Raw genomic sequence first — 12,814 nt, forward strand, 5'->3', positions numbered from 1 at the left:
TGTATTCTAATCAGGTAGTTAGATGCAAAGCTACATGATTTGCAATGATTATGATCTTTAACTGTAGAAAGCTTCTTTTTAAATTTGGTAAGACCTGTATCGACTATTACTGCATATTTGTATAGGAATTTTTTTTAAAAAAGTATTAAAAGTTGCAGATGTCATTTAAACCAGAGGTATTATGATTAGTGTACATAAATGTGTGGGCCATGAAATATACAGGAATTCATTAAATGAATTAATAGTGAACTGAATGCATTTCTGTAACCATACTCTATGATCATGTGGATTTTTTATTCCTATCAGGTCTTCCTGTTCTAAGAATATCTTTTTAAACACACAGAAAAAGACCTCTCAAACTGATTTATATTTATTAACTTCGTTTTCAACTGCATGGCTTAAAAATAACCACTTTGAAATCCAATATACAATGCATGTCAATGACTTTTGCAGAATTTAACACATCAGTATCAATACTACTAAATTAACGTTACGTAATCAAAATACAGGTCTTCAATTCCAAAATTACATTTTGTTAAACTGTACACCATGGTCCACTAACAAAAATAAAAAAGGAAATGCTTGCCAAAAGTATGGCCCATCCAGTACACGCAACAAGGAGATAGAGGGGTTAGAATATGCTTTTTATCTTTTTTGCTGCCCAAAGTCCGTTAAGCCACTAGCTTGATAGCAAGATATTCTTGACATTCTTCAGTTGCTACTGTGCGAACAGAATGCTGAAAGCCATCACTATACAGCACACAGCTACATATGGACTCTTCCGTTCACCTGGTGGAAAGAATTAAAGTGAATTACTGACCAGATGTCACCACAGGAGCAGGCAGACATTATATCTAACTGGTTCTGGCTTAATAGAATATATTGATATATAATGTATGATATAAGGAGTACAATCCTGTTTAAATTAGTAAAATAGAAAATTATATGCAATAGTTGAAAGATTGTAAGGATGTGAATGTAGCTACTTTAGGATGTTGAAGGAAGGTGGAAGAGAGGGTGGAGAAGGGGAAAATTATAAGTAAAAGATAGAGGCAGATTTGCTGCTGCATCCAAAGTCCACTTGGTAAAACAGAGAGGAGGTCAGCAAGAAGCCAGTTATGGTTCCCCAAATCTCTGCCTAGCTCTGTCCCAGCACAGTTTAGCTTAAAACAGCTCCCTATAGCCGTTGAGCTGCTCTATAGCCGTTAAGAATAGATGTAGCTCATCAGTGCTTGGCCATGCTCCCTCCCATTACACCCTCTACATCAGCGTTGCTCAACCTGTGGGTCGGCCCAAAAATTGGGTCACCAGAACGTTTTAAAGGGCCATGTGGCAGCTCCTGGTCCCACAGGGCTGGCTGGGCTCACCTCCCTGGTCCAGGCACTGCAACCTCTGGTGTCCCAGCACCATTCAGGTTTGGCCCAGTCGTCATGTTGCCAGGAATCTGGGTAGGCCAAATTTGAGTGAGTGGCACTGCAACCCCATGAGCCAGGTCACAACTCCACTCTCACACATTTGGTCCAGTCAGGGGGGCAGGGCCAAAACTGAGCAGCGCTGCAAGCCTGAAGGTTGCAAGGCCCACAGCAGAGAGCCAAGCCCCGCCAGCCCCACAGCATAAGAACTGCAGGAGCCGCCACTGTGGGGTGAATGCCAGGCAGGACTCAAACTGCCCTTCTCACCCCATGGGGCAGGATCTGACTGAAACCACCCCTAGGGCATGCTCTTAACCAGAGCAGGCCGAGTGCGTCAGGGCTCGGGGCAGTGACATCAGGCAGCGTAGCACAGTGGGATTCAGGAAGGGAGCACCACCTACACCCCCTGACTCACCTCAGCAGGCCACCCAGTCTATCTGGGTTGGGGGGCTGCAACCAAAAAGAAGTGAGTGGAGTGACCCCATGTGCCCCCCTCGCCCATGCATTGCCTCTGGTAGGGGACGCAAATATGCTTTCTTGCCCCAGGTGCCAAAATTCCTAGTTACTGCTCTGCCCCAGGGCCTCCACCCACAGACTCGTTCCTGGGTTGTTGTAAACCCAGTAAACCACACAGCACACAACAAAAACGCTAACCCAGGAACCTATCCTTGCAACAAAGCCCGTTGCCAACTGTGTTCACATATCTATTCAGGGGACATCATCATTGGGCCTAATCACATCAGCCGCACATCTACCAATGTGATATATGCCATCATGTGCCAGCAATGCCCCTCTGCCATGTACTTTGGCCAAACTGGACAGTCTCTACATAAAAGAATAAATGAACACAAATCAGACGTCAAGAGTTATAACATTCAAAAACCGGTCGGAGAACACTTCAATCTCTTTGGTCACTTGATTACAGACCTAAAAGTGGCAATTCTTCAACAAAAAAACTTCAAAAACAGACTCCAGTGAGAGACTGCTGAATTGGAATTAATTTGCAAACTGGATACAATTAACTTAGGCTTGAATAAAGACTGGGAGTCAATGTGTCATTACACAAAGTAAAGCTATTTCCTCATGTTTATCCCCCCACCCCCCCTCATACGTTCTTGTCAAGTGCTAGAAATGGCCCACCGTGATTATCACTACAAAAGTCCCCCCTTCCCCCTCCCCCCCCCGCTGGTAATAGCTCACCTTACCTGATCACTCTTATTACAGTGTGTATGGTAACACCAATTGTTTCATGTTCTCTGTGTATATAAAATCTCCCCACTGTATTTTCCACTACATGCATCCGATGAAGTGAGCTGTAGCTCACGAATTCTTCAACAAAAAAACTTCAAAAACAGACTCCAGTGAGAGACTGCTGAATTGGAATTAATTTGCAAACTGGATACAATTAACTTAGGCTTGAATAAAGACTGGGAGTCAATGTGTCATTACACAAAGTAAAGCTATTTCCTCATGTTTATCCCCCCACCTCCCCTCATACGTTCTTGTCAAGTGCTAGAAATGGCCCACCGTGATTATCACTACAAAAGTCCCCCCTTCCCCCTCCCCCCCCCGCTGGTAATAGCTCACCTTACCTGATCACTCTTATTACAGTGTGTATGGTAACACCAATTGTTTCATGTTCTCTGTGTATATAAAATCTCCCCACTGTATTTTCCACTACATGCATCCGATGAAGTGAGCTGTAGCTCACGAAAGCTCATGCTCAAATAAATTTGTTAGTCTCTAGGATGCCACAAGTACTCCTTTTCTTTTTGCAGATACAGACTAACACGGCTGCTACTCTGAAACCTGTCATTTTGGTAGAAGTATTTGTGCAAGTCTTCTAACATTTTATTTGATAAGAATAGTATATAAACATCTCCAAAGCCATTTTCCTACACTGAGTATGTCATGACGTCATAGAAGAGGGGAGGGGGTGAACAGCAGAAATGCCAAGATGCAACCTACCATGTCAGGAAACATAATCCAAGGGAAGGAAATCAAACCAAACCAAACCACGCAGTGAACATGCTGAAATGTTTTATTAACCTATTTTTCTCAGACAAAAGAAATATAAAATCTTGCATGAGACCAAAAAACCAATGTCTGAGCCCACACTGTACGTACAGATAGATGCACATCTGTGTCGTAACCATTCTTTATCTTTCATGTGCTCTGGGGAGTGGTCCCACATCTTTAGTATGAAGTCATGAAACTCCTGATGGGTGACTGTGTTGATGAAGTGATCCCTACGCACACCATCAGGAGTCCCTTGCAGTTGGAGGCATAGTGTATGATAGGCTCTGCTGCTTTGGCACAAGAAAATAAATTCCTGGATAGAATCAGAGAACTTTTCTTGGCACTGAAGATGAAGCTGTGTGCATGGAGGATATTCAATGTCTGAGACATGGCCCTGTGTGCTGCTGACTGCAATGGAGCTCTGATCAGGATGTCATCCAGGAAAGGATACAGGTGAGTTGTGTGAAACCTGAGTCTGGATGTTATCACCACCAAACTCTTTGTAAAAAAAACCTGGGGGCCGTGTGAGGCCAAACAGGAATGTCTGAAACTGATAATGTTTCCTGCCACAGGCAAGCCTCAGAAGTCTGTGATTGCAGTCTGATGGGGATATAGAGATATGTGTCTACTAGATATACTGAAATGAAGAAGTCCTCCTGAGACAGGTATGTCTCAGTAGAGGTCAAGGTCTCCATCCAAAATTTAATTTTCTTCATCTACTTATTGAGCCTTTTGAGGTTGAGAATACTTCCTGATATCCCTCATGCACTTCTGTACAATGAAGGCAATGGAGTAGAACCTGGAGAAACTTTCTTTTGAGGGAACACTATCTCTCCCATATCTGGAAGATGAGATATTTTGTTCTGGATCAGTCTGTGTTTTATGGGTTGTTGGAAATGAGTGACTGGATGAAGAATGGATGGGCTGGTGACTCAGCCTGAAGGAATATCCCTGGCTCACTATTTCCCTGACCCACTTGTCTGTGCTCAATGAAAACTATTTCTCTAGGAAATGGAAAATCCTGCCTCGCTTCAGCATTAGGCAGAAGCCTATGTGACCTTTGTCATAAAGTGTATTAGGGTGCCAGGTCCCTCTGGACTTTCCCTTTGGATCTCGATTCTACTGTTTTTCCTTGGGGAATCTGTTGTCCCTTTTCTGGTACCTCTAGAGGAAGAGGAGCGAAAAGAGTGGCTCTCTCTGAAGCACTATCTATATTCTATTCTGAGAGTCCTTAGTGGGGAAGGGGGACACCATCTGGATTTTGCTGTATTGTCAGCCAACACCTTATCCAGCTTTTTGCCCAAAAGGAAGAAGCCTGTAAACCTGGCCAACCACCAGGCCTAGTTAGAACACGTATCTACCTTCCAGGGACACAGCCATAGGTGATGCCTGGCTGCTGAGGTGAAAGTTGTGGCTTGGGCTAAGAACCTCACTGCATCTATTGAGGCATCAGCTACAAATGCTGTTGCTAGGGAGACTTTCTTTAAAGTGGAGAAAAGGTCAGGATGATCTCTCTCATTAAGGGCTTTAAGATCTTCCAGCCAGGAAATAGATACTCCTGCAAAAACAGCTAACTGCCAGGGAGGCTCAGAGGGTGGAGGAGGCGGCTTCAGAGCCCTTTTTTGAGAGTGGACTCCATCTTTCAATCCGTGGGTTCCTTAGGACAGGATTCCTCTTCTGAGGGGATAACCATATCCCTAGTGAGGGATGCCACAATGGCATCAACCTTCGGTGTCTCAGCAATAGAGCCCTTTGGTTCTCGAATATTATAGAGTCTGAGGTCACTTTTGTTTTCCCCAAACTTGCTCTTATTAGGCTTATTCATCGAAGGAAGACTGAAGAGGTATCGCAACCTCAAGGGAGGAATTTACTGAGGCTTATCCTCAGTGGTCTGTTCAGGTATCAGACTCAGAAATCTCACCTTCGTCAGAGGAGAAGGAGAATTTTAACCTTTTACATTTTTTTTTAAAGCTTTTTAGCGCACATTGGGAGCGCAGATGCTCTGCTGTTACTTTGGTGAGGCCTTTGACAGCTTGGCTTCCATACAGCCCTGGTGACCTCTCAAGAGGTCTGTCTCAAAATCCTCCCACACTGGGTCCCATTCCCACAGCAAGGGGGGAATTTGTTGTCAGAGCCCTCCTGATCTGCTTGGGAGGGAGGGAGACTGATTAGAAGCTCTGCTTCTTTGTCAAGGGCACTCAAGATCCACTTTGAAACTTACAGGGAGGGAAGGAACTGGCGGCCCCACAAACCTAACTTCTTTGTACTGCAGGGCACTCTTAGGAGTTACCCCCTGAATTGAGTGCTCCAGATCCTCCTTGCTTTTGGAGCCTCTCCCTGCTCTGTGCTGGGGTTGCTAGTCCATTTTTGTTTTGCTGGAGTTTTGGATGCCCTGGTGGGTAGGAGTCTCCACCTGTCTGCTGACTCGGAGCCCCACAACCTAATGGAGGTAAGGATGAAGGCTGGGTCCAGGCTGAGCACAACTCGCCATCTGCTGAGCATGGGAAAGCTGCCTCATATATAGAGCAATGCTTGGATTTGACCTGGTGATTTCTTGGCTGTTCTGCCATGCCTATCAGGCAAAGAAGAGCCTGCAGGTCGATGTTGCAGTGGAGGCTCAGGAAGGGTTATATCCCAACAGGTTAACCAACCCAGGCAAGAGGAACGTCAAGGTGGGAGAACACTGTTCCCCATTGCCCAGAAAACAGGGCAGAGACATTAAAATAGGAGTAAGGGTGGGAGCAAAAAGAAATCACCACTGTCTGCTGCTGTGGAGGCAGAGAAACTGCAGCAAGTAGGAGCAAACTGGGTGTGGCCCGACTGAACGACACCAAGACACTGTTCCACCTCCATGAGCTGCAGAGAGAGGAGAGCAATCCACAGGTTCAGAATTGTGGAAGACACTCGGCTGCAGAAAAATATTTCAACCAAATATTTTAATGATTCAAGTTTTGATTGCAAGTGTTCCACTGTGTTGAATTAGAAAAGAAAATTGTTTGCAGTCTCCGACACTGAGTTCCCTGATGTCAGTATCACAATTGACCTCTCATTTAGGCAAGATAGACAACACCAGCACTTTGTTTATAGTGAGAAATAAGTCTTACCATTTAAATAACTAGACAAAGAAAAATGGGAACAATTAGTTTTCATTTAAGTTTGAGTGGCAACTAGCAAGAACTACACAAATAAGTATATGTTGGCTATATGCATATTGTACAATCTAAACTTTAGCATTTCATTTTTCTTTTAAACACTTTATTCACAGAAGAAAAGTATACCTGATTGTTCTTTACTTAGCACACCCACACAGAACTGCCACTGAGCTGTACCATTTCCCCAAAAGACATTTGAAATATAAAGTTAACCACAACTGGCATCATGGAAGGCTAAATTAATTATGACTTCAATTAAAGTGGAAATTTCCCTCTAGGTCATAAAAACAGCTGACCAAGCTCTTTATACTTGCCATTTGGCACCAATGGCTTTTCAAGAGTAGCTGAAAAGAGTAGAGAAGCTAACCAAGAAGGGGAATGAAAAAGGTTATTTATGATGAAATAGAACTTTACTACATGAAAAATTCCAGGTCCCTTTATTATGATGAGAAATTACTGCCCAAAGCCAGACATTTATAGTTAGAATTTCTAATGGGCAATAACTCTTAACAATATAGGTAATTTTTGCACACATTTATTATAAATCAAAAGAAATAATATGTAATATAAGGAATTAATAAGGCCTAGTCCAAAGGATTTTGTAAATTTAACAATTAATAAGCACTCAGTAACAAGTCCACTTAGCACTAGAGAAACCTGCAATTACAAAACCAGTCCTGCAAAATCCCACAGGATCTCATACCATCCTGCATTTTTAAGCTGATATATGAATATATATTTTTCATGTCTACATACAGCTATAATCACTGTAATAATATTGTATATTATGGAAAGAGTTTGAGCTAGCTATCAGAGCCAAGGAGAAAAAACACACTTACCAATCCTGGCACACTTCCAGAATATGCCCAATAATCTGTATAGATATATAAAAAGTTGTTAAAGTTCTACATTTAATATGATAATTTAAAAATAATTTAAATGACATTTGATGCATGATGTACTATTTAAGTTTTTTCTCCATATGGAAACAGTGCATTAGAGCACTAACTTTTCACCTCTGAAGACTTCAAATGTTTAATTTGATCAACTCATCCTTTGCTTGCCCTCCCAAAACACCAAACACAAATGGCAGTCTCTGCCAACAAAGTGCCAGGGTAGAAGTGGTGCTCTGCCAACCTGTGAGGGGAAACTTACACGGTATTTGCTCTCATAACCATCTCCTAATGGTTTTTTGATATCTAATTGTTTTCACTATTTATGTTCTTTACTCTGCATTCCTCTCAGGTTAGGCAATAAAAGTAGAGAAAGTATCTTTCTGAGGTTCATATGTAACAATGCTACACATTTTGTGTTGCACACACAAGAGAGGAAAGTTTACATTTAAACAAATCAGTTTTCGTTGGAAATTAATTGATCATGGAAGCATTATTATTGGTGGTGTTTTCCAAAAACTTTTCTGAAAATCTAGATACGGGGCCAAATTTTACCTTGACAGGGTTCCTTTAAGTTAAGCCTTTTACAGGCTTTTCCTTTACTTTTTTACTGAACTGTGATTTAACAATATGTCCAGAGGCATGTTCAGAAGAGTAGCAGAGTATAGGTGACACACAATTTAAAAGCTTTGGCATCGCAAGTAAGATATCACTTAAAACTGATGACTTGAGGGGAAGAATGTACTGTACTCAATTGAAATGACAGAGCTGTTTGTTATTAAAAAGTTTGCAGATGAAAACAAATTGCTTCATTTTCAGAGGCTTAAAACTCCTGAATTTTTTCCATCCCATCATCCCAAATGATATCAGAAAGACCATTGTACAGGAAGGATATAGCACATGGGACTACTCAAAATACTTCAGAGTCAGAAAAGGTTTTAAAAAGTTTGTTTTGCGGTGGTAGCTAGATACAGTTCAATACTATTTTGGCAAAGAGAAAAGCCAGCAGAAAATACAAGGGGCTTCTTAAAGGCTATGGGGGTATATTATATCACTTTGCTGTATCATCTCCCATCCATCAAAGATGAGATTGTATTTAAAGTAACAGACACTCAACATATGCAAATTTTCTTTCTTAGTACAGAAATGTAGCTAATGAATATTACTGTTGATCATTTCTAAAGAGTAGTGAACAGGAAATAGTATTACTTTGCTGGTCCTAATTTGGAGCAGGCATAATGAGGTACCTACTTTTCTGTGGTAAGATGAAATATCACTAGAATTCATTTTATCCAGTATGTCTAGACTTTCCCAACTAAGCATGGAATATTCTAGCACTAAGGGACAGGGGTTTTACAGTATATTAGTTCTTTGTAAATATCTAACTTTCAGGAAACTAAGTGTTGGCCTGGAAGCAATGACATTTCATTTTCTAGTACAAAGTATTCAATATTTTATATAACAAAAATAAAATGGCACTTCCAACATCTATGTAAATATAACCCTACAGATCAAATGCTTAAGTCATCCACTGTGATAGCACCCTTTGAAAACATTCCTGGGATATAAAGACAGCTCTATTGTACTTGAGAGAGATTTGCTTCAAGAGTAAACATAGTAGCTCCAGATTAAAGGAAGTATTACATGCCAAAAACAGCACTAGAATTTTAATCAGTAAAATAAATATTCTAACTTTTTACTGTGTTCACCTCATTGACTATTGTCTTATCCTCCATTAGCAGAAACTCAGATAAAAAATAAAATCTTTCAGTAAATCTTCATGTCTTCCCTTCTTTATTAATGTCAAGAACCTCATCTCAATGGTAATGGTATGATTTTCTTGTGTGAGGACAGATAAATGGAAAAAGCTAGTGCATCTTCTTATATAGACATTCAAATACAAGTTAAAAGAAAACCCCAGTGTGATAAGAAAAGGACAACTTCTGGCACCTTAGAGACTAACAAATTTATTTGAGCATAAGCTTTCGCGAGCTACAGCTCACTTCATCGGATGCATTGCAGAGTAAATCATTCTTAAGGATTTTACAAATACAATTCTCTTAGTAAAGAATTAGTTAAAAAATGGTCTGTTCTAAAAAGTAAATGTAGAAACAGCAGGATAATATATAGTTATTGTTCTCAAAGGCTTCCAGATCAAATTGGCTGTATTTTCAAGCAAAAAGATGGTATTTTTAAATGACAGCCCTGCAAACTCAATATGGGATCTAAATATCAAGCTCTACTCTTCCTGGCTCAAACATAATTGATGAATGGGGTTGCACGTGTGTAAACGAGGGCAGGATTTAGCCCAGCAATTGGTACCTCATTTACCATTCTGTTGAGAAGCAACCAGAACAGAATCCAGCTCATTTTCCCACAACGGTTGGCCCAGCAATATTAACAGAAATAAGTAATAAATACTAATATAAATACTGATATGACTGAGTACACAGATGGAGAAAATTTGTTGAATAGGTTAGTGCCCTTTTCAAACTGTCATTTTCCAGAATAGAACCAGACTTTAAGACTCAAAGTGGACAATACCATGTTGGCAGCCAAAGGAGGACAAAAACAGCAAAATCCAATTGTATGTTTGGAGAGTAGGAAATTTCTAAAGTTATTCTAAGCAATGTTCCCTCTATTTTTTTCCATCCTTGTGCGGAGTGAATTTTGTTATGTGCACCAATATCGAGGTTATGTGCGGATATGTGCCACCAGAAGAAACAAAAAACCTAGACATAATATATATATTTTTAAAAGTTATAATAGGGATAATTACTCCAGCCAGGACAGGTTAGGCATTTTTGAACTCACTACTCAAAGAATTAAATTTAAGCATAAGAGAGAAATAAAATGATGAAATGCATAGACCAGCCAAAAAACAAAAATAACGGCACTTTGCAAGAGTAAAACTACAGAGAATATAGGTGCATTGCAGGAAGTACCAAGAAGTAACAACAACACAAGTTTATGTTGGAAGGGGTGTGTGTGTGTGACACACAGACAGTATGTGTGCGCGAGACAGTATGTGTGCGCGTGCATGCAAGACAGAGACTGTGTGCGTGAGAGAGAGAGGGGGGGAAGAGGAGGGGCAGTGTGCGTGTGTGTGTGTGTGGGGGGGCTGCTGGGGAAGTGCATGAAAGACCATGCACTGTCTCTTTAAGCACAGCCGCACTCACCAGTCTGAAGGCTCATTCAGAGTGCAGCGGCTGCCAGCGGCTCTAACTCCCAAGTCCTGTCCCCTCACCCCTGCTCTTCAGAGATGGGGTACATGGGTGGGGGAGGGGGACACCCTGACATCAGCGCCCCTCCCCCTCTGCACAGCAGCAGGAGGGTCCTGGGAGCAGCTGGCCAAGGGCTCCAAGGCAGAGGGCAGGAGCAGTGCAGCCGAACAGCAACGGGGGAAGGGCACCTGAACATAAGTCGCTGGATGTGCGCGGCTCTACTAATCAAGTGCCTGACTCTTGTACAGCCATCCAGGTGCGCAGCTTAGAGGTAACACTGGTTCTAAGGCAAGTTCCTTATCATTGAAAAATATTAAAACGGCATGATGAAACTACTCACTTCTATGGAGATAATGAGGCTTTGTTCGATATTTTGAAAATTCATTTTAATCTGAATTCCTAGTTAAATGTTTAACTATCTGTGGTACTATTTTCCTTAATACTTGTACCCTCAAAGACTTAATTTAATAGAACTATAATAAAAGGTTCTCCCCCTTTCTTTCCATCCCCACCTTAAAAACCACACAGACATAATACATGCACATCTGTGAGAATAAATGGAAGTAGAAAAATTGGTAGATGACCAAATAAGTTTTTTTCTATAGCGAATTTCTGAGAGTTGAAGTTAATAAGCACCGGTTCAGGCAGAAAGCTAAAAATCTACAGAATAGTTCTACCGGCAAGATTTGCTGGGGTTTATTTTATATAATAAAAATCTCGACTATAAAATTCCATGGTCACTTGCAAATGCCATTTCATCCTCTTCATTTTAGGAGATACCCATTTATGTCAGCAGCATTTTTAATTTTAAGATGAGAAAAATCTTCTGTAAGGATGAGCAAACTACAACACTGTTGACTTACATTCTGAAGTATGTAAAAATTATTTAAATGCCTAGTACCAAAATTTCAATCTCTCTTAAACATCTTGTGTGAAAACACAAATTATATACACAGTTCATAACAAAGTGAGTAGACAATCTATAAAACTTTTTTAGAAGCAACTAGACTTAATAACATACCCAGTTTTATTTTTGTCGAGTAAGCTGGGAGCCAAGGATCTGATATAAGCACAGGTACATATGAGCAGCAAGATTACTGTCAGTAGGCTCTGAAAGTTGAAGATCGCAGACTAAAAAAGAAAGTTAAAAAAAACAATTACACTTTTGCATTACAAGCCATTTCAAAGTCTCCCACTACCTCTTCTAAACACACACACACACACACACACACACACACACACCAGAGAGCAAGGAGACAATACTCATTTAAAAAATGGGTGCTCTTCTAAACAAGTCTGGTTCACTGGGATTGTATCAGCCATATGCAATGTACAATGCCTAAGTGATGTCAAGATTTTTAGTTCCTAACTCAGCATTTATTCACACTCATTTGGTATGGTGTGGGGGGCGGGTATACTTTACTTTTTTGCTCCAACACCTGTTTCCAAGCTGCTTCAGAGAAACCCCTAAATTGCATCCTCAGATTTAAAGAATACAGATACTGTCCTCTCTCAGCCAAAAAGTAAATGAAACTGTGATTTGCATCAGTAGGTGATGAAAGAGGGGAAAAAGACTGACAATTAAAGCAGTGATAGCCCCAGAATAAAAGGCACAAATTATGTGGAAGGGCATCAAAATAGGGATTTGCCGCTAAGAAAAACAGAACCATTCAGCCATTAAAATTTTCATATATTATTTTATCAAGATCAGCAGTCTACCTACAAAAGATCTTCTGCAGAATAGATACAATTAATTTACATTAATCCAATCATTTAAAAAACCCCATAAAATAAACTAAAAGCATTACTCAGTTGTGGTCTTTTAAAGCCATATCAGTGTTAATCAGTTACCATTTTCAAATTATCTTTTTCTCTGAAACTCAAAAGGTGGCGTTCATATAAACAACACATCTCAAGGCATTCATTGTATCGTAAATATTGCACAAATAAGGTACAGTATTTTAATTAAGCTACTGGAATGTAAACATCTAACACTTGGTCGGGATTTTAATTAACTGCCTAAAGGCCATAAGAACCCGGAATGATTCTTGAGAATCTGTTCTTGTCTCTGGGAAATATTTATTTTAAAACCATTTACTATAGGTTAAAAAAAA

At 40.5% G+C, this 12,814-nt stretch overlaps 1 protein-coding gene across 2 annotated transcripts in view; it reads right to left on the reverse strand.

Moving 5' to 3' along the window:
- Nucleotides 1-354: 354 nt before the first annotated feature.
- The window catches only part of TMEM167A (transmembrane protein 167A), a 29,554-nt gene continuing 17,094 nt past the window's right edge, over nt 355-12,814 (reverse strand). For both annotated transcript variants that reach the window (XM_048849580.2, XM_048849579.2), the window contains exons 2-4: nt 11,722-11,831; nt 7,423-7,457; nt 355-789 (exon numbers count right to left, since the gene is read on the reverse strand). In XM_048849580.2, the coding sequence (XP_048705537.1) occupies nt 719-789; nt 7,423-7,457; nt 11,722-11,831 (216 nt within the window). In that variant the 3' untranslated portion in view covers nt 355-718. The remainder of the gene's footprint in view (nt 790-7,422; nt 7,458-11,721; nt 11,832-12,814) is intronic.

This window comes from Caretta caretta, chromosome 5 (assembly GCF_965140235.1).
Source record: "Caretta caretta isolate rCarCar2 chromosome 5, rCarCar1.hap1, whole genome shotgun sequence".
NCBI classification, from domain to species: Eukaryota; Metazoa; Chordata; order Testudines; family Cheloniidae; genus Caretta; species Caretta caretta.